This window comes from Sphaerulina musiva (genome assembly GCF_000320565.1).
Source record: "Sphaerulina musiva SO2202 unplaced genomic scaffold SEPMUscaffold_7, whole genome shotgun sequence".
In the NCBI taxonomy this organism is placed as follows: domain Eukaryota; kingdom Fungi; phylum Ascomycota; class Dothideomycetes; order Mycosphaerellales; family Mycosphaerellaceae; genus Sphaerulina; species Sphaerulina musiva.
This window is the reverse complement of record NW_016017389.1, coordinates 1510158-1531656: the sequence shown is the minus strand read 5'-3', so window position 1 is coordinate 1531656 and position 21499 is coordinate 1510158. Positions and strand designations below refer to the sequence as shown.

Here is a 21499-nt window from a genome sequence, read left to right as displayed (position 1 = left end):
TCCTTTTTCTTTTCCTTTTCCTTCTTTCTCCGCTAAGACAGCTTCAACTACGCAATCAACCTAGTCATCATCATCTCGAGTCCCAAGACAAACAAAATAGAGCAATCTATCTATCTTCCTTCTCTTCTCTTCTCTTTTTCTTTTCCTTTTCTTTTCTTTTCTTTTCTTTCTTTCTCTACTAATCTACCTTTTCAACTACGCAATTAACCTACCTTAGTCAGCATCGTCTCGAGTCTTAGAGACAAAGAAGGCAGAGTTTTACCCAATAAATAGACGCTACCTAGCTGTATGCCCTAAAGGTACATTCTATAAGACTTATTATTACGCCTCCCCCTCTTTAAAATCCTCCGGATGCTCCAAAAATTCTTTAATACTTCTCCCTCTCCACAACAATTTTTTCCCTCTCACAGCTCCCTTCTTCTTTCCCCCATCATCATCTCCCCTTAGCCTCCCGCCTCCCTCCCCCCTCCCAATCCCCCAACCAGCCCCCTTCTTCACCCTCCCCATCCCCGCCCTCCAAACTCTCGGCTCAAAAGCCACATCCTTATACCCCCTCACCAACAACCTCAAATAACAATCTCCCGCCTGCGGAGTAAGATACTTGTCTCGAAAAGTATTCACAGAATTCCGCACAATAACATCAGCTTCTTCAGGATGCGACAAAAAATACTGCACTGTATCTTCCAAATCGGAGAAATCGTTTCGGACGGAAATGTAATTTTGTTGAGGGCCAGAGGGTTGCAGGAGGTGGTAGTAGTGGGTTGTATATGTGAGATTGTGAATTAGGGGGAGAGAATTGCAATTCAGAAGGTGCGAGAGTCGGCCGGAGTAGCTGAATCCTTCGGTGTGGATTGTGAGGGCGTAGGTGCAGAGGTGGGAGATGGGGAGGTGGTTGTTGAGAATTTGTTCTTCTTCGTCCTTGTTGTTATTGATGGTAGTGGGTGTGAAATTACTATACTTCACATCCGCCCAACTTTTCCCGCGAGAAACATTCACGAGCTTATCTCGAATTTCCGGATTCACCCACTCAGTCCCTCTCCAAACAACCTTCGGAATTTTATCCGCAATGGAAGGCATATCAAACTCCCTCGCCAATCGACGAGATTCCTCAAACTCGCCAATCGACCCCGTAGCCCACAAATCGAAATTCGGAACCAACCACACCCGTCGAAAAGTCTCATCTTTCCAAAACCGTTCATAATGCAATTCCTGCCCTTGCCACACATTCGTCCGATTAAAATGTACATCCCTTAGCGGCCGGGCCCACGTCCAAAACGAATGCGTCCCATCTTCCGTTGGGGGGTAAGAAATATCTTGCAGCACAATCGCAGCTTCGATGGTGGGGAGAATTTCTCCCACGGCAGTCGCACTTTCGAGGGCGCGGAGGAGGAGTTGCAGAATTCCTAGGCCGCGTTCTTGATAGGCGGAGTCGGCCATGGCGTTGATACTTTCGAGGACGCGGAGTTGGTTTTCGTGGATGAGGATTTTGAGGGCTCCGCCGTCAAAGGGTCCGGTGGCTTGCCAGGAGATGTCGACGTCTGCTTCGGAGATGGTGTGGTTTTTGGCTTTCCAGAGGTGGACGGCGCGGTCGATTTCGTAGTACAAGTCTGGGAAGTGATTCAGACATTGTTCGGTGGTTAAGCTGTTGGTCGTACGGTATTGTTGTTGTTGTTGTTGTTTCAGGTGAAATGGGTTTCGCGACCAGAGTAGTAGCAGCAGAAAAACGGCTTGAATGGCGAGGACGATCACGAGAGTTCGCTGCGACCACGCGACACGACGAAAATCCATCAAAACGTGCAGAAGCTGGACTGAACATCGATATCGACACGTGCCCTGTACATGCTGTGCTGGTGCCGTGAGGAGTGATGTGGGAAAACCAACATTATTGTCTCCTTGGCACTTCAGGGATGTTGCAAAGCAGACCTGGTCCTATTTTAATATTTTATATGACCTGGTACCAGTATACCGGTAACCTTAATACTCAAACACGAATCAGGGTAATTGTTTTTATAACATTAAATATTCCATTCTCACTCTCAATTTCTACTTTGTTCCGACCTCAATCTGCCCATAATGTTGCTGCTAGCTGAAGAGAAAAAAAAAGGGGTTTCGCACACTTGGTGTCTGCTCTAAAATCTCTATAAGGGGGTTGGGTGGGTCCTGCCACTGCTTTCGAAAGGGGAAAACTGAAAAATCATTTGCGCGGCGGTTTTGCACGTTCAAAAAACTTCCAGTGCTCGGTGTTGTTGTTGGGGGGAATTTGCGCGCGAATGTTGTGTGGTGCAGCATCTTCCATCCGGGAGAGAGCTCTCTTCCTCTCTTCGTCTTCTCCGAGACGCTACCAGTCATCACCGCTGTCTCCTTCCGACACAAGCCTCGGTTTCGAGCTCGTTGTCAATATATATAAAACACGCACCAGGGGGATGAGTTGCGCTGTGCAGATGGTGCAACTGTCCCACTCCGGGCGATCTGTACTTGTTTTTGGCACTATTGTTCAACCTGTGAAAGGTGTCTTTGGTGCAATGCCCATGAGCGACGGGAAGAACGAATACATGACCAGGAAAGCGCCGATCAAGACGGCGGCCAGAACTAGTCCTTTGGCTCGCGCAGGATTGTTTTGACGCATTTGGGCAAACGCCAGTTGGGAATCGCGCAGGCCGTTCTTAACTCCGTCGGCGCCGAGCTTGTACCAGACCAGTCCGCCGAGAGCGATGGAATACCCGAAGAATTGCAGAGGTGCCACAGGGTCCTGGAAAATGACCATGGATGCGACGACCAGGAGAATATCCTTGAGCACACCCGAGAGAGTGAGCACAACGGCGGAAGTTTTGCCAATCTGTAGCAATTAGCACATACACAGACGACATGATTTGTGAGTAAAGAACGTGGCTTACCAAAAAGACAACAGAAACGTTCAATCCAAAGGCGACTGCTGCATTGAGGAGCAGAGTGAAGATGCCCACATTGTAGATATCGCCCATACCCATCTTGGGCACTTCCACGAACAGAGTGATGACTCCGTTGATCGCAGCACAGGCAGGTGCGTAGTAGTAGAGAGAGACCAATGGGTCCATCTTGAACTCGGGCGCAGAGAGAATACGCTGCACCATGACGAGTCGGACCGCCTCGAAGACAATACCAGCCATTTGAACTGAGAGATCATGTGAGTATGCGGGAAAATGAGGAAAATGATGGAACGGGGGCGAAACGCACTGATGAAGCCAGTCATGACGAATTGGATCTCGCCGTACGAGGCAATGATGATTCCCACCATAATGGCAGAGACATTGGCGAGCTTCTTCATATCTGGCGGAGTGATCATGAAGGCCCATGTAGCGAGGAGAGTGGCAATCACATTAGATGCCTTTTTTGGAAAAAAGAAAAAAGTCAGCATTCCCGCTTTCCAATACCCCAAACGAAAGCTGGATTTTTTCATACCTTCAACATCTGAATAAACGACACACTCAAATACAGATAGGCGACATTTCCACAGATCAAACTGAAGCTGAAGAACAGGCCGATGGGAAGGATGGCTCGAGTGTAGGTTTCGCGGTTCATAGGCACCTTGTGTCGGGAATCGAGAATGGTCGTAAACTTGGCCAGACATTGGGTCACGACCGTGGCGAAGAACATGTGCCATGTCGTCAAGAAGAGTGGGAATTCTGTTTTTTTAAAAGCATCAGCAAGAGCACATCCTCCCTCTTCCCGGAAGACAAAAGGAAAGACAAAAAGAAACATACCAAACTTCGCCGTATGCAAAACCCATTTATTAAAAAGAATCACACCTCCCGAAAGACAAATCCAAAGCCTACACAAATCACCCAATCAGCAAAAAACAAAAAACCCCAAAAAATCCATTTTCCCCAACCCCAGCCAAAACCCCCCCTCAATAATGAAACGGTCGTTACCATACGCAATATAAAACGCAGGATGCAAATCCGCCTTGGAAGTCGTCGTGCTCGGTTCAGAGCGCACAGCAGCACCAGCAGAAGGGGCCGAGCCATTAACAGTAGACTCGCCGCCTTCGAGTTTCCGATCCTCGTCGCCACTGCTGCCAGTGGACATGCGGATGTCGTTTTTGGAAGACATGATCCTGTCCGTGTGTGTGTTGCGAGGCGCGAGAGGCGAGGCGAGGGTGTCCCGAAGAAGAAGAAGGGGGTAGGTGAGACCGTGAGAGAGGGCGTGAGCGTGAGCGTGATGCAAATTGGATGAAATGATTCCCGCAAAACAAGAAGAAGGAAGAAAAAGGAAAATGGGAAAAGAGGAAACGCGGTCGGCAGTCAAGGAAAGGGGTGCAACAGCGTTGACAATTAGAGGACGCGCTTGGCCTTTTTTGGGCTGGGGCGGGTTCGGGAGACAAGGGGGTGGGGGACCGGTGGTGGACTCGGGAAAGTACCTACCTAGTACTAGATCTTCTCGGGAAGGGAGAAATATGCCGCCGGTTGAAGCCGTTTCTAGTTTTCTTCTTCTCCTATTTCTCATCTCACCTATATCTACACCTACACCTCCGCTATTCCCTACTGCTAGCAATACCATCCCATCCTCCTCTCCCAATCCTACTCTCCTCCCAAAACCGCGTTTAAGAAACCCACGAGAAACCCGCACAGGACACACGTTGAAATTTCCCTCCAACCTCCGATCAAATCCCAACGGGCGCCACACATGTGATCGCCACGCGGCAAATCTGTTACGATTCGTGCATGGTCTGATCGGCTTCAGGGATAGGGGGATTTCATTTAGATGTACTACCTGTACGGAGTGTGGGAGGTATACTATACTATACTATAATATACCCCACAGCTATACCTATACCTATACTACACTCAACTCACTCGTATGTTTGATGTATAAGGTATAAGGTATACAGTGGAAAAGAGAGAGAAAAGATGGAGAAGAGGGTGAGAGTATCAACCTACAGACGTCTTAGTCACTTTCGCCTTCTTTTTCTTCTTCTTTTATATTTCATTCACTACAAGATATGATAAGGTATCATCAAGCTTCCCATCTATTCTATTCGATTCTCATTTCCCCCCCATTTCTATAACCCATTCCCATGTATTCTATCCATATGCTCAAAAAGAACCCGAAGAAAAAAAAACACAAACAGCCGTCTCACATTACATCATCCATGAACAAAATCATGCAACTCTGCGACAACCTCTTGCACCATCACATCAGCCTCATCCAGTCCCATCATTTCCTCTACACAAAACATTCCCATGCTGAGTTTCCCATCCTTGGTGATTGCCAGCTCCACATCCACTGCGTGCTGATACGCCTCATGTACCTCAAATCCTGCCAACTCGTGGGGTACGTGGAACTGCACCTCTTGTTGTTGTTGCTGTTGTTGTGCCTTCTCCGGCTCATGCACCCGGTGGACTTCCTGCATCCACTCGTCGTTGCTTTCCGCCATCGTGATTTCACTGCCACCCGTCCCTTCATCCGGACCATCATCGGAATCTGGGAGTTTGAGAAAGTTGACAAACGTGTCGACGGTGACTCCCGTCCACTCGCAGATCTCGCGCAGACTGGCAGATGAGTTTTCTGCCGTCGTGATGCTGCGCAAGTCCTTGCTGATGGACTTGGCGCTGTCCATGATACTCGTCCTCGTAGGTGCTCGCACCAGGAGTGGCACCAGGTTGAGCGTGGGCGCCGAGAGATGGTCGAGATCCGGCAGGTGCGACCGGTTCGCAATGTAAATCCCGAGTACCACGTCCTGTGCAGCTTCTTTGCTTCCTTGTGCGTGTTTGGCGTACACTTTGGCGTATACAGCGAACAGGAGAGCCTGCGTGGAGATACCTGATTTTCGAGCTTTGCGCTCCAGCTCATCGCACGACTCTGACAAGGCAGACGGCTTGAATATCTGTACCTTCCGCGCAGCATCGCCCCGAGGCTGGCCCAGCGCCGCATGCTCTACATTCTGCAAATATCCACTCCAGAATTGTTGCCGTGTCTTCACAGCAGGCTCACGAGCAACGAGAGTAATGTAGTCTTCGAACGCGATGCTCGGCTTGGGTAGTGATTCGCCTTGTAATAAAGACCGGAAATCCTCCATCAAGAGAGGAAGGGAGACAGCATCATAGAGAGCGTGGTGGATCGCGAGCTTCACTGTGTAACCGTCGCGAGCCTTGCCGACGTGGAGGCGTGCAAATGGCTGAGTGGGAGCAATGGACCTCTCGTCTTCGGCATAGAAGGGCTGGCCAGACTCTTTCATCACAACTTGAAGCAGCGGAATCGTAGCATGGCCACTGGCACATAGTCGAGTCCGGAGCATAGCGGTGCCTGCGACAAGCTGTTGCCAGGCCTGGCGAATAGCATCCATCGACTTGTCGGTTCGGAGGTCGTAAGTGAATGTCGGGTAGAACAACTCTCCTCTCGTCTTGTGCCACAGTGAGACCATATACATCTGACCAGCAGTAGCAGGGAGTACCACCTCGATGTGATCGGCGGGGATGGAATACTCTCGTTGTAGAATAGAGAGATCGACATCCTTGATCGCCGTTGCGATGATATCTTTGCCGGAGACGCCGCTCTCGCCTGCCGGCTGCGCGACATCGCCAACAAGCTGTGCCATGCGTCTCGGTGTCTGTGCCTTTAGGAGATCGCTGACAGAGAGCTTGATGGAGTCTTTGCGCAGAAGCGACGCCACCTTGATCGCTGAAATGGAATCGATGCCCATCGACTCGATTGTGGCATGCGGTTCGATCTCGTCGATTGGCGTTCTTGATACCTGTGCAAGCGCAGAGCGTATCGCATCCACAACCGCAGAGTCGTCTATCGAGTCTAGGTCGGAGTCCTCGTCGCCATATTGTTCTCGAGTGGTTTGTCTTGACAGAGGGTTGGATTGGAGCACGAAAGCAGGCAAGCCACATATGACCACATCATCGTTAGAGAGATCGATAGCATCCCGATCGAGGTCTGCAGTCAAGAAGCTGAGCACCCCATCGAAACGCTCCAGTAGTAGTTCTGCTCCGGGCTCGTCAAGAGCAAAAGACTTGCATGCTGCACGAATAACCAGCTCATCTTCAACGGCTTCCACTTCTACGGCAACAGGATATTCGACGTTTGCATCGGCAGCAACAGACTCGTATAGCGGCTCGCCTTGGTCTTCGATAGCATCCCCTCGGTTTTGGTAGATGAAAAGAGTGTCGAATAGCCCCTGTCTGGACTTGTCCTTGCTCGACCGCAGCAAGTCCGCACATGCGGCTTGTATGTTGCGCAGAGGGGTTTTCTGATGCTGTCGCATGTGATTGATATTGTCCTGCACGTCATGGAGCATCCCAGATACAGATCCATGCAACGATACTCTCACGGGCACGGTGTTCATGGTTGGGAACAGGGTCTGCTCGGCCTCCTCGCTGTCACGACAAGCGAGAACCACGCCAAAGAGGACGTCGAGGGCTTGCAGATGGTGTGCGAGAACGAGTGCCCACGACGCTTGTGCTAGTGCTTGCAGAGACACGCCTAGCTTTTGGCAGAATGCTTTAGCGTCCTTTCCTGAGAGAGCGGCTGTACGCTCAGTGCGGTACGTCTTCACGTCCGAGCCACCCTCGAGAGTCCTGAAGCGCGATACCTTGGCTCCAGCCAGCGTTTCGCGCCAGAAGGTGAGTGCGCTCTGATCGGTTGCACTCAAGGCCTCATTGATCACCTCCTCGTAAGGTGGGCGCCTCTCAAGCCTGCCAGCATACGCGGCAGCGATGTCAGAATGCAGCAAGCCAATGCTGTGTCCATCGTACTGCGCATGGGAGAGCGATAGCACGAGGTAATGCGCATTCTCGACTGTTGCAATCGCCAGACGCATTGGCGACTTCACTGAGAACGACTGGCGGACGTCGGCCTTGACAGAATCGAGGTAGTCAGTGAGGCCATCGAGGCTGGTCGCCTGTACTTCATCAAACTCCAGTGGACCTTCCTTGAAAATAATCTGTGCGAACGTCGCCTCTACCTCGGGATCTGATACCTCCACGAATGCTGTACGGAGAATCGGTGAAGCGTGCACAACATCTTGCCAAGCATTCTTGAGTCGGGCAATGTCCACGCCTGCCCGCAGGCGTAGAACAACAGAGTTGAAGTATTCGTGGAACTCAGAGCGGATCATCTCTGCGATGAGAGCTTCTTGCCCTGGTGCGGCTGGTATGATACGCTCGACGTCTTTCGCTATCCGAGGGTCGACCAGACTGGACAGATGCTGAAGTTGTCGTGCGAGAACCGAGAACTTGTTCGCGGACTCGGGCGTCTCGCTCTGCGCTGTACTAGATTCAACTGCATCCAGCATTCGCGGTATTGTCTGGGCTGTCAAGATCTTACTGACAGGTATTGACATTCCAGCCTTCTTCATTCGTGCTGCTAGCTTGACGGCATCGATACTGTCCAGGCCAAGTGTGAATATGGCGACATGCTCCGTGACTGCACTCGGATCACTGCCAGCAACCTCGGCGATGATCTTTCTCAGCTCTTCCGCTTCAGTAGTCCACTTGAAGTCAGAGATGCCATTTACCTCAGCAGATACATCATGAAGTTGCTGTGGTGTTGTGGTACTGCTGCTCCGAGAGATCGTAAAACTATCAGATATCTTGCCTTCTGCGCTTTCTATCATGCATTGCAAGGCTTCGTCAAAGGCGTCCAGAAACTCGGTCAATGACTGTTCTGTGGCTCGGCCAGGTTGTGCTGCCGCGGTGACTTGAGCTGCGCCAGAGGAGCCGAGCTCCACCTCAATGGCTAGTGGATACTCAGCTGGTATAACTGAAGGCATCAATTCGAAGAATTCGTCGTCGTGGTGTGGTCCCAGCCTCTCGTCGGGACTCTGGAACACGAACAAGACATCGAACAATGGATCCGTGGGATTACGGCGACAGTTCTTACGGATTGCTCGCAGCGACGTATGTTGATATGGGATAAGCTCAACATTAGCCTCATGGCAACGCTGTAGATGTCGTTTCCAGTCACCTGTGGGCTCCATATTGATTGTGTAGGGTACAGTATTGAACATGGGACCAATGATGGCATCGGCGTCGTCGAAAGCAATGGACCTTCCGGAGACCACAACACCATAGGTTTGCGTTTGTGGCGCATATTGATGCAATGCGACAGTGAAAGCTGCCTGGAAAACTGCTTGGTGAGAAACTCCCAACTTCTTCCTGAGTGATTCTACACCGTGCGAACATCTTAGAAGTTTCGACACTGTCAAAGTCTCGCGCGATGGCTCATCTGGCACCAGGGGCAATGGGCTGTAGTGGAAACCCTTCATCTGTCTCTGCCAAAACTGCTCCGCGTCTTTCCTGTAGCAAAGGGGTCCGTACGGTAGTGCTTCCATGAAACTTGGCCCACAGTCGATCGACGCTGAACTGGAGGCACATAGCTCACCCAGCTTACTCATCATCAGATCCCAGGAAATGCCGTCGTATAGAGCATGATGCGACTGGAGAACCATGATGCTCTTCGTGGGAGAGTGAACCAAGATCGCTTCGAACGGTCTGGTGACTTCATTCTTTGCGCGGCCTTGCCACTCTGATCTGAGCCCAGCTAGCTTCGACTCAATGCCGGCATCATCATCAACATCTTCCGATTGAACAGTCCAATCAGTATTGCGCAAGACAACTTGTGCAAAGCCCTCTTCCGTTCGGACGAACGAAGTCCTGAGTATTGGAAGCTGTCGATATAGTTCGAGGATCGCTTCTCCCACTCGATCGTGATTTGTGCCACGAAGCTGATAACGGAAGACATTGAAATATGGTCTCTCGGAATCTTTGATCGAATCTGCCAGGAGGCCTTCTTGCAAAGGAGTACACGGGGCGATGGACTCGATGTTGGACACATTGACGGATAGTGTCTGGGCTGCAAGACCTCGATATCGTTGTGCAAATGCCGAGATTGTCAACTGTGATTGCATGATCGCACTTCGCTCGTTTTTGCCGTCTTCACTGGTGCCCGAGAGGGCTTGTGCGAGCCGATCCAAAGTGGGATTGGTCATGATCGTCCTAACACTGGCAGTCTCAAACCCGCTTCGCTTGAGCGACGTCGCCAGTGTGATTGCTGATACCGACGAGAGTCCGAGAGAGAACACGTTTGAAGTCGCACTTATATCATCGAGCTCAATGGATAACAGTTTGCTGACAACTTTGCCGACCTTGCGCTCTTTGCCGCGTAGAGGTCGTTTAGTCGCCGACCCGCCCTTGAGTTGCTGCAGGCCTTGCGTGGTCAGAGAAGTGAACAGAGCGACCAGACGTTTGGCATCGACCTTGTTGTTGACAGTCAATGGCAAACGCGAGAGCGGAACAATGTGTGTTGGCACCATATAGCCCGGTAAGCGATCGCGACATGCTTGATCTGCGGCAGCCACAACTTCGACGCTCTGCTTGGACTGTGCAGTATGTAGCTCGCGATCACGGGCCTCGTTATCGACAACAAATGAGACAAGCATTTCTCTATCTCCTTCTGAAGACTTCGTGACCAGAGACGCAACATCTGAAATTCCTTTGTGTGAAGCCTTGATGACGGCGTCGATCTCGTCAATCTCCAGTCGCTGGCCGCGTAGCTTTGCTTGAGAGTCGTTGCGCCCGATGAAGGAGATTGAGCCGTCCGCAAGCAATCTAACAAGGTCGCCCGTTCTGTAGACGCGTTCGCCAAAGCGTTCCAGATATGGGAATGCCTTTTCCGTCAACTCAGGTCGGTTGAGGTAGCCCTTACCCACAAGTTTACCAGAGACACAAAGTTCACCAACTGCACCACGCAGAACGGGGGTCTCTGATTCAGGGGCCATTACGAAGGCTCCAACGTTGTCAAAAGGTGGTCCAATGTTGGAAGGTTTGGCATCCCGGCCAATGTGAGGATTCATAGTGACACCAATAGTAGCTTCTGTTGGTCCATAGCCGTTGTAGATGGTGTTAAGTGGTCCCCAGGCATCGATGATTTCCTGCTTGAGAGCTTCTCCGCCAGTGATGAAGACGTGATTGTGCAAACTTGGAACTTCCTCTGGCTTCAACAGTCTGGCAAGGGATGGGGTCAAATCGATATGTGTAATGTTGGCCGCAGTGATAAAACCTGATAGATCTCCGAGGACGACATCACGTGGTGCTCCCACCATCGTGATTCCAACACTCCAGCTCCAGAAATGCTCCAGAACCGATACGTCGAACCAGTAACTAGCAAATTGCAACCAACGAGAGTTCTCACTCCAGTGTTCAGCAAACAGTCGTTGAAAGGCCAACATCGCCTGCACGGCATTCTCGTGCGTCAATTCGCACCCTTTAGGTGTCCCAGTCGTGCCACTTGTGTACAGGCAGTAGCTTGTAGCGCTCGGATCCACGCTTTCGATTTGTGGTGCAGACGAAGGGAAGTTGATCAACAAGTCCTCTGTCAGCTCGACATGACGCACAGTATCCTTCATCTCAGGGTCAATACCACCGGCATTGACAAACAGTAGCTGGGATTTCGAATCCTCTACAATAAATTTCCGCCGTGCCAGAGGCAGGTCAGGATCCATTGCCAGGAAGGCACACCCAGCCTTCAATATTCCAATGAACGCAAACGTGGCCTCCGGCGACTTGCTCATACAGAGGGCTACGACGCCACCTGGCTGGACTCCGTGCTGGTGAATAAGATTGGCCACTTGATTGCCGCGTTCGTTGAGCTCCTGGTAAGACCATACCTTTCTGCTCTCTGCACCTCCCTCGAGGCTGAATACGAATTCGAATGCAGGTTTCTCTGGGTGGTCTAATGCACCCTGCTCCAAGAACTGGTGCAGCAGAGTCACCTTGCTGGGCAGCACTGGCTCCTTGGGCGGCACGATCGACATAAGTTCAGTGTGCGTAGCGTCCTTGCTCTGATGATCAATCATAGACAGCAAAAGCATGTCGAATTGTCTGAGCATAAGTATCGCATGATCGACAGGAACCATTGCCACGTCGTAGGTCAGGCGAAGACTCATTCCACCAGAACCATCAGCCTGCAACTCCAAGGACACCGAGTAGTCGACGCCCAGGCTGTCGCTGACGACTTCCCAGTCGAAGGAGTCATCGTCACTTCTGGCGTTCTTCTGATACACAAATATGGTATCAAACAGTGGTTGTCCGGGCGTGCCAGCGAAGCGCTGTATGTCAACCAGCGGCGTAAACCGATGTCTTTGTGCGGACGAATTGTAAGTCACCATGTCTTTCGCGACATCCAATCCTGATTTCTTCGTGTTGCAATACACCGGCACGGTAGAAATGCTGGGGAACGCCACGCCCTGTGCAGAAGATGAAGACAGCCCAGAGAAGACAGTACCGAACGTCACCGCCGGTTCTCCGAGATATGCTGCCAGCAGCTGAGCCCAGGTTCCTTGTGCAAGTGCTTGGATCGTCACGCCGTTTTCCCTGCAGTATTCATCTAGTGTTGACAGGTGAGTTTGCGAACGCAACTCTGTGGAAGTGGCTTGGCTTTTCCGAATGATCGTGGGAGTCAAGTTCGGAAATTTGATGAGATGCGCTGGTTGTAGAGACTCTCTCCAGAATTGCTCACTATTGACGTTCTGCTGTGCCATTCCATCAAGCTGCAACTTGAGAACGGTATCGATGCTTGGGGACTGCCCAATGTCGGTATTGCGAAGGGCTTTTGCGAAGTCTAACAGGAGTATGTGGAGTGCATCGGCATCATAAAGAGCATGATGCAGGGAAACGACCATGTGTCGGGCTGTTCCATTCTGCTGGAGGACAACCCGCCACGTCGGCAGGTGGAGCTCAGATAGGACTGAGGCTGACAATTTCTTGTGAAGATCGTCCAACGCAGTCTCGTGGTCCTCTGATACGACTTGTCCGGGAATAGAATCTGGACCGTATACCAGCATTGCAAAAGGGTTAGCAGCATTTTCAAGCTCGAAGAACCCCATCCTCAGCACCTGATGTTTCTTTTGCACTGCAGCCCAAGCTGTCTGAATGTGCGTCAAATGGATATCGTCGGGCACTTTATAGATACTTCTGCTAAAGTAGTAGCCTCCATCGGATTGAATAAATTGAGAGAGCATGCCGCTCTGCGCGGAAGTACAAGGTCGTACAGCCTCAATATGGGTCACGTCGATACCAAGCTTTTCTGCTGCGGAGTGCTTATGTTGTTCTTCGAACGTAATGAGATCAATGCCAGCAGCTTGTGCTTCCTGCTTGGTATGTTGTTTCGACGAGATGAATGCAGCCAATGCAGCCGGACTCTGGTAGTGCATGATATCGGCAGCGTCGACATTCAAGTTCCGCTTCCGAAGCTGCGAAGCTACTTGCACTGCATTGAGGCTGTCCAATCCGATCCTATAGAGTGAAGTCTCCTTGCTGATCTGCGAGGCGTCGATGCCGGCAAGAGTGGCGAAGACTTCCCGGACCATGTTCTCATCTGAGGACCACATGGCATCTGAATCTGCACCAGCACCCTCTTTTGTACTCGAATCTGGCGTTGGCGCGAGAAGCCCGGCAAGCTCGGACTGGTTGACCAAGCCAAGCTGAGAAACACTACCAGACGGGTAGCGGAGGCATGTTTGCAAGCTAGATTCAAACGCTTTTGCTAGCATAATAGCCGTCGACTTGTTGATACGCTCCGGCATGAAATGCGTCAGCAGCTCGTAGTCATGATGGTGCGGCACGACTTCGATAACTATCGGTACTCCCATGCTCATATCATCCTCTTCTTCGACATCCCATAGACCATCCTCATCTTGTGGTGGTTGTACAAGCAGAAGTGAGTCAAAGAGATGCCTCGATGGGTCCTGGCTCAATGCCTGAATGCGACGCAGCGCCGTCAACTGGTAAGACATACACTCTACATTGGTTTTCTGAAGATCCTGAATGAGTTCGATGTTGGTTCGCATGCTCGAAGACTGGACGCGGACGGGTATGGTGTTGAAACACGGCGCTATCAGTCGGTCCACGTCACGAGCCGGTACTGAGCGACCACTGACAACGTTGCCAAAGCAGAGATCCGTGATGTCCTGAGCGCAGGCAATAGTCTTCGCCCAAGCTGCCTGGAAGATACTAAGGCTGGTGCATGAGTACCTTTCACTGAAGGCTGCGATATCACTAGGCGAGATTGCCATCGACATCGCCCAGGATCCTTCCTTGGTATCTGTCACGTTTTCGGCGGTTGGGACAGGATGGGGAGTGAAGGAGTGTAGGCGTTGCTTCCAGAAATCGACGGCTTTCTGATTGTTTTGCTGCATTACCTCTGCAAGGAAAGGCTCAAATGGCACGGGCTGAGGCAGCTGTTCCCCCTCGTACAGCTGTTGCAACTCGGAGAACAGGTTTGACACCGAGATACCATCGTAGATCGCGTGATGCATTTGGAGATAGATATCCTGGCCATTCTGCATGACTTGGACAGGCCTGTCGGGAGTAACGCCAGGGAGTCGTGGCGCGTCATTGCTGTCACCGTTCTGGGCTCCGTTCATATGCCCATTGCTCTTGGCGTGCCCATTTTCATGATGTCCATTCGTTATCCCATTGGACATGGGTCGTCCCACGGAAACCCATGTAGGAAGTGGCTTTTGTGATACTACTTGAGCAAATGGATGAGCAGCAAGCGGCGTCTGGACGAAGGATGTGCGTAGAATCGCGTGCCTTTCTGACGCTCTCTGCCAGCACTGTCTCATCTTCTCCATGTCACCCCGGAAATGGATCCTGGTAGTGTTGCAGTATGCACCAGCATTGCCGCTTCTGCTAGCCGACAGCATAGCGTCTTGCAAGGGAGTGCAAGGAAGTACAGCCTCGACCACATGATCTTGTGCCAAGAATTCTGCCTTTGTCTTTTCGACGAAGTCAATACCCAGAGCCTGACTAGCATCGTCGTGATCATTCTCAGACCTTGAACTGTCGGTGGTGGATAATGTTCGGGCCAGGCGAGATATGGTTGGGTGCCGCAGTATTGAACTGACACTGACATCAATTCCCAGAGCTCTTTCGAAGGATCGAGCGAGCTGTATAGCATTCAAGGAGTTTAGTCCGAATGCAAAGAACGAGGCATTCCTGGAAATATTGGCCAACGGAATCTCGAGCAGACTGCTGATCGCTTGAGCCATAGTTTCCTCGGTTGGGGTAGCAGGGCCGTCTTGGGCAGATAATTCTTGGGACCGGGAAAGACGATTGCGTAATTCGGTATCGAGTCCCTCGTATGTCGTTCGTAGGGATCGCTTGTCCAGCTTACCTTGAACCGTCATTGGCAGGACATTCATGGGCACGAGTATGCTGGGAATCATGTATGCGGGAAGAGCATCGTCCAGACGGGCGTACAGGTCAGACACAAGCTCAATGCCTGAATCCGCCACAGAGCTCAGTGACGACGTCTCCGTCTTGCTCGACTTGGGCACCCAGAACGTGACAAGCATCTGGTCAGAGCTCTTGTCACCGATGACAATCGTAGCACAGTCGGAGACGTCAGCATGGTCCGAGAGGATATTGTTGATCTCCCCCAGCTCGACTCGGTTGCCTCTGATCTTGACTTGATCATCGAGCCTCCCAGCGATGAGAAGCGTGCCATCTGGTAGGATGCGGCCCATGTCACCACTTCTATAAACTCTGCCGTAGCTTGGATGATCAATAATCTTGGTCGAGTTCAGATCGTCTCTGCCGATATATCCTCGAAACACCTGCTCCCCTCCAAATGCAAATTCGCCATAGGCACCAGCAGGCAAGACCTGAAAGTCACACTCAGGAGCTAGCACGAAAGCCGAAGTGTTTTTGAATGGTGGACCAATGTTCCCAAGCACATTGTGCGCTGGGACGTTCATCCGTACAGAGCAGATATTTGTGGTCTCAGAGGGACCATAGCCTTGATGAAGGCCATGGTCAGCCCACGTACGGTGCACCTTCTCAGTGACCGCTTCACCTGCTGTAACCAAGAATCTGACAGTAGGGACGTTCTCAGGCTTAGCTAGAGCCGCCACGGTCGGGGTCAGTGATAAATGCGTGACGCCAAAGGCACGTATGCTCTGCTCAAAGTCACGAAAGATGACATCTTTGGTCGCTGAGCACAGACACATGCCGGTGTAGAACGTGAAGAAGATCTCGAAGACACTGACGTCGAAAGCCTGAGAACAGGCTTGCAGTAAACGATCTCCCGGTGCAACCTTGTATAGCTCTGCGAGGACTGCTAAGTTTCCTTTCAGATTGTCCATGGTGACTGCGACGCCCTTGGGCTCTCCAGTACTGCCACTGGTGAAGACCGCGTACGCTATTCTGGCGCCGTTTTGGTCCACTTGCGGCGATTGGTCAGAGGCATTCGCAAGCTCCAGCGTGGAGCAATCCAGAACCTTTGCGTCTGTAAGTGAACGCAGCTCCGGTGCAGAGCTCGCATCGCCAACACATAGTCTGATGTTCGCTTGACTTAGAACGGATTTGATCCTGGCTTCCGGGGTATCTGGAATAAGAGGCAGGTATCCAGCTCCAGCCTTGAAGGTCGCAAGCATGAGTACATACATGTCGATGCACTTCTCCATACATATGCAGACGAGATCATCTGGACGCAGGCCGGCTGCAATCAATGCGTGAGCCATTCGGTTGGCGCGCTTGTCTAGGTCCTGATACGTGATCGAGGTGCTTTCGAAGGATTTCTCGTCAAGCTTCGTAGCAAACATAATAGCTGTGGCATCGGGGTCTCGAGATGCGTTCTCCCCTATTTCTGCAGTAAGCTCATACGAAGTGGCGTAGCTCTTCGGTTCAGGATTGGCGATTGACAGCAGCTCCGGGTTCATTTTGTTGCCCAAGTCGTCGACTGGCTGATCTGGATCTTGTAACATGATGGACACTAGATTTTCAATTTGCTTGATGAAAAGTTCGACCTGCTGAGCATCCAAGAGTCGTTCCTGGTAGGTCGCTCGCATCTGTATGGCTGTCGGCGAGGGCTCAATTTCCAAGACAAAGTCGAATTCTAGTTCATCAGCCGAATCTACTTCCTTTACATCTTCAGCTCCGGTGCCTGATGTCAACGTGGACTCCTGCCAGACAAACAGACTGTCGAACAACTTCGTTCCAGGAGCAATACCTGCGGCATTACGAACCGCTGTAGGAGAAGTAAGGAGATTGTTTTGAATGCGTCGATTGTAGGCCGTCACAGCGCCTAACAACTCTCTGGAAGTCTTCGCTGCCTTGCTGTCAATCCGCAGGGGTAGCGTGGCCAGGCAAGGGCCGAATATGGTTTCAATGCCATCGACTGGAATGGTACGACCAGAGAAGACCGAGCCAAAAGTAACGTCAGATACACCAGTGTACGCGCCAAGAATGATCGCCATGGCGGTTTGAAAGACAGCGGGTGCACTACACCCAATCGATTTGGACAGATTCTTGACATCGGCGCTCTGCAGTGATGTCGTTTGCCAGGGCGTGCGCAATAGGTTAGGGACTACATCTACGCCTCTGAGCAGAGGCATTGGCGATGCCGCGAAATCTCTCAAATAATCTTGCCAGAAGTCTGCTAGCGCTTGTGTGTCCGACTGCTCATGATGGATATAGAAATCGGCCACCGCTTCGAATGATGTTGGCCGCTCACGATCATTGACCCGCAGAATTGACGCGAGATCTGCTCTGAGCATGTCCATCGACCACTGATCGTAAAGCGCATGATGTATTTGGATGAGTAGCTCGGTACCAGCTTCCGCTTGCCGTACTTGGAACTTCAGAGGTCGCCAGAAGTCTCTCTCACTCTTCAGCTCAAAAGGAAAGCTAAACTCAGTCACATCTACGACTTGTTGCTCTGTCAAAGACTTCCATACCACAACTGCATAGCTTTGCTGCAATCCAAGCGTCGGAATGAAACCACTTCGTAGCAAAGGATGCCGCGCTGCTAACTCCGAGAGGCTGTCTTTGATATGCCCACGGTCGGCATATTGAGGAACTGCCAACTTGATCCAGTTGCAGTACACTCTCGGACTCTTCGCGGTCTCAGTGAGCATCGCAATTTGAACAGGAGTGCAGGGAAACGAGGCTTCTACTTGATCTCGCAGCTCGGGTGGAAACGCTTGCGCAAGCGACTGATGCAGCGACTCATGGTAGGCGTCCTTGGCTCTCCGCTGCCAGTCTGCAGTGAGTAAGTCGTTTCCAGGGCCATCGATGATGGCTACAATGTCAGCAGGAGTTTCTGCCGCGAGCACACGGCCTGCATCGGTCTGCGCCAGCCCTCGTTTTCGCAGCTCCGAGGCAAGCCGGATGGACGAGATTGAGTCCAGGCCAGCTGCAGCTAGTGATGACTTGGGTGTCAATTGTGCACCTAGGGTGGTCTGGAGGCAGTCCAGCACTTGTCGCATGCTCTCACTTTCACTTTGCGTGGACCCGTCGTTTGGTGCAGGCACTTGCTGCTGCTCGTACTGTGCGCGCAACGCCTTGCGGTCGCACTTACCGGACGCCAGATATGGAAAATCATCCAGGAGTACGACATCGCCTGGTACCATGAATGCGGGCAGCCATTTGCGACACACGCCAATGACTTCGTTTTTGGTCGTCTGAGAAGATTCGCTCACGCAAAACGCGACCAGTGTATTCGCAATCACTTCGGCGACCACATCTCTGCAGCCTGGAGTGCGCGATGCGGCATGCTCTATCTCACCAAGTTCGATGCGCTAGGAGATGTCAGTAGAAAACTTCGCATGTGGTTGCTACACCCTTGTCGTACCTGTCCACGAAGCTTCACTTGCCCGCTCGATATTCGGCCGAGACACTCCAAGGTCCCAGTCGAGAGCATTCGAGCACGATCTCCAGTCCGATACAAGGTGCCGTACTTCGCATGCTGCACAAATGCTGTTCTCGTCTGCTCGTCGCGGTTGAGGTAGCCATCTGCAAGTTGATGACCACCAACTGCGAGTTCGCCTTCCTCTCCAATGGCTAAAATCTCTGGGCTCGAGATGGGGCCTTCTACTGCCTTGATCACGAATGCGGAAACAGTGTCCAGAGGGACACCAATGCAATTGCTCGACATGTCTTTGGAAAAGTTTGGTTGCATAGTACAATGAATTGTTGCCTCTGTAGGCCCGTACATGCCATGTAAAACTGCGGGCTCTGTGTCGTCGCCACCAAAGCTTTCCACCACTGAAGGCTTCAGCATTTCCCCAATTGTTAATAGTACTTTGAGGCCAGGCACGCTCGATCGCCCGCGCAGCAGGCTACTGGCGACGGACGGAGTCAGTTCGCAAGCATCAATTTCCAACTCGTTGATGGTGCCTGGCAGGTCGTTCAAGAGCCGCCTCCTGTCGCAGCTCACCAATGTGCTGGCTCTGAAGAAAGGAAAGAAGATTTCGAAGACCGAAACATCGAAGGTCGGGCTCGCGAATTGTAAGAAGCGCTCAAAGGTGGGAACATGCCTGTCATGAGCCAAAAGCGCCTGGCAGGCAGCGGAGTGAGAAAGGATCACGCCCTTTGGTTGGCCAGTGCTACCGCTTGTGTACATGAGATAGGCTGCGTGCTGGGGGTTGATGGAAGAAGGCAGTTCGATGGATTGATCGACGGTATTGCCATCGTCCACTGCCAATATCTCCACACCGTCCAGTGCGGGCAGCTGGGATCGCAGACTGGCGGTCGTGAGTAAGATGCTGGCATTGACATCCTGGATGATAAATCGCAGTCGTTCCTCGGGAGCATCCAGTACAATGGGACAGAAAGCAGCACCTGCCTTCAGAATGGCTAGCTGCGATATGTACAGCTCTGGGCATTGTGGTATGATCAGGGGGACCACAGTTCGCGCAGATGTTGTCGTCGTCGTCGTCGTCGTCGTCGTCGCGGAGCGTGAAATGGCTAATGTGATGCGACGGGCCAGGGCGTCGGCCCGAGTGTGCAAGTCATGATAGGTGAGCGATGTGCGGGTGCCATTATCGAATGTATGTTCGATGGCTACCGCTCCACCCTTCCCGCTCGTGCTCACGAGCTGGTGAAGAAGCTGGGGTCCGGGAAGTTTCCTTGGCGCCGGATTGCTGATGGAGAGTGTCGTCGTGGCCATGGTCGAAGTGGTAACGGGGTATGTGCCTGAGGTACGATAGGTAGGGCACTACAACACAGTGACTTGGGTGAGTGTGTATGTGTGTGGTGTGTGTGTGTGTCTCGAAGGGAAGGAACGACTGCAATCGCGGACTTGCCACTGTGGTGCAATAGTCGGTCGATTACCTAGCCCTGCCGTGCCGTAAGAAGCAGAATGAGAACAGATCGGCACGGATGAGGGAGGTATGGTATGGTATCAGGGACAAATCAACATGTTGCAGACATGTCACGAGATGGTCGCCCCAGTCCACGCTTCATCCCATTCAGAACTACGTCCGCGGCCTCGTATGATGTGTCCGTTGGGAGGTAGTTCTAGAGCCGGCGGCGATGGAGATGGTATGGCGCAGTGCAGGACTCGACGACCTAGGGAGGGTAGGGTAGTTGGGTATTACAATACTCGATTGCTTGAAGAAGCGATGGAGTCGAACTAAGTAGGGTGGTAGCGCGGTTGCGCAGCCCTGGCCTGGTCTCAGCGCAGTAGCCTGACCTGCTCTGCCCTGTACGAAGGGAAGGCTAAAAGAAAATGCCGTCCGTGTCTGTGTGTAGGAAGAAGTGTAAGTGGACTCAGGTGGTGGTGGTACCGGGCGTCGAGAGCGCGAGCCATGTCAAAGCCTGCAGTGTGGTGACTGGTGGTGGTGGGTGGGCAAATCATCTCCACGCACGCCCACCCAGCAGCGGGAATACAGTAGCGCCGTGATATTCAGCTCCCACCAGCTCCGAAGGCCGAGGTCGCTTCCATAGGGCCAGGGCGGCGCTTACCTACCCAGTTCTTTCTCCTTTACGCAATACATACACATGGGCCAAGCGAGATCATCATCATGCATCAACAACCGATGCATGCCCGTGCATCCATGGGTGTCAGTGCATGCCCGTATGTCCGTGCGAGCACATGCAGCAGACGGAGTTGGGAGAAGACGTCCATCCTAAGAGAATCACAGTCGTAGTTCTACCACATGTACCCGGTCGTACCGTATGGTGGGTGCATGATCTGATAACAGTTTACAGTTAACCATTTCGATTAACGTTAGGTAGACTACTCGCTACCTATCTGGTACATGTACCTCCTAGTGCCTTCTGTCTCCAGCCCTCCGCCTACATGGGCCATGGCCGAGCCAAGGACCGCACTTTCACAAAGTCTTCAACCTCTCAGGGCGTGGCAACGACAACGGCCGCTACAGTATCCGTACCTTATTGGGAGGATCCAGAAGCTAATAGTGGCCAAGCGCAAGCGCAAAAGAAAGTGGAAGGAAGATCCACCTCCAGGACCCGCGGGACATGACGAAATGTGTCATCTAGTGACATCCACCTTCCTGTCCGAGTCGGTTGCGCCCACGCACACACAGACTCACACGGCGACAGACGTGAGACAGCGGAGGGCCTTTTTCCCTTTGCACACGCCAGCGCTGTCCTCCGTGGCAGCGGGGCGGGAGGGCCCGGGATCGGCAGAAAATGAAAAAAGTGACATTCTCCCTCGAGGCAACTGGTCCTAGTGCTGTACCAATTCATAGGAGGTACGCCACTTGCCCATC

The 21499-nt window shown here is 52.0% G+C and overlaps 3 protein-coding genes across 3 annotated transcripts; all 3 read right to left on the bottom strand.

Annotated features, from left to right (window-relative positions):
• Positions 1 to 60: 60 nt before the first annotated feature.
• SEPMUDRAFT_164966 (uncharacterized protein) lies at positions 61 to 1788 on the bottom strand (the record flags this gene model as incomplete). The annotated part of the gene is made up of 2 exons (XM_016908140.1): positions 61 to 150; positions 499 to 1788. 2 exons carry the CDS (start codon positions 1786 to 1788, stop codon positions 61 to 63), a joined length of 1380 nt encoding a protein of 459 aa, XP_016759592.1.
• Positions 1789 to 2000: 212 nt separating this feature from the next.
• On the bottom strand, positions 2001 to 4215 carry SEPMUDRAFT_150396 (TPT-domain-containing protein). The gene is made up of 6 exons (XM_016906147.1): positions 3914 to 4215; positions 3741 to 3808; positions 3439 to 3662; positions 3214 to 3364; positions 2895 to 3151; positions 2001 to 2836 (listed from the first exon to the last, which is right to left on the bottom strand). The coding sequence occupies exons 1-6, from the start codon at positions 4087 to 4089 to the stop codon at positions 2495 to 2497; spliced, it is 1218 nt and encodes a 405-aa protein (XP_016759591.1). The 5' UTR covers positions 4090 to 4215; the 3' UTR covers positions 2001 to 2494.
• Positions 4216 to 4944: 729 nt separating this feature from the next.
• On the bottom strand, positions 4945 to 20360 carry SEPMUDRAFT_89089 (peptide synthetase). Its single transcript, XM_016910493.1, has 2 exons — positions 18616 to 20360; positions 4945 to 18562 (listed from the first exon to the last, which is right to left on the bottom strand). Exons 1-2 carry the CDS (start codon positions 19930 to 19932, stop codon positions 5123 to 5125), a joined length of 14757 nt encoding a protein of 4918 aa, XP_016759590.1. The 5' UTR covers positions 19933 to 20360; the 3' UTR covers positions 4945 to 5122.
• Between the last annotated feature and the right edge of the window lie 1139 nt (positions 20361 to 21499).

Excerpts from the sequence above, each read along its gene's own strand:
- SEPMUDRAFT_89089 (XM_016910493.1), bottom strand. The coding sequence starts at position 19,932 with ATGGCCACGACGACACTCTCCATCAGCAATCCGGCGCCAAGGAAACTT. Across the intron at positions 18,563-18,615 it reads AAGTGAAGCTTCGTGGACAG|CGCATCGAACTTGGTGAGAT; the intron begins GTACGACAAGGG and ends GACATCTCCTAG.
- SEPMUDRAFT_150396 (XM_016906147.1), bottom strand. The coding sequence starts at position 4,089 with ATGTCTTCCAAAAACGACATCCGCATGTCCACTGGCAGCAGTGGCGAC. Across the intron at positions 3,809-3,913 it reads CATCCTGCGTTTTATATTGC|GCTTTGGATTTGTCTTTCGG; the intron begins GTATGGTAACGA and ends TGATTTGTGTAG. Across the intron at positions 3,152-3,213 it reads CGTCATGACTGGCTTCATCA|TTCAAATGGCTGGTATTGTC; the intron begins GTGCGTTTCGCC and ends ATGATCTCTCAG.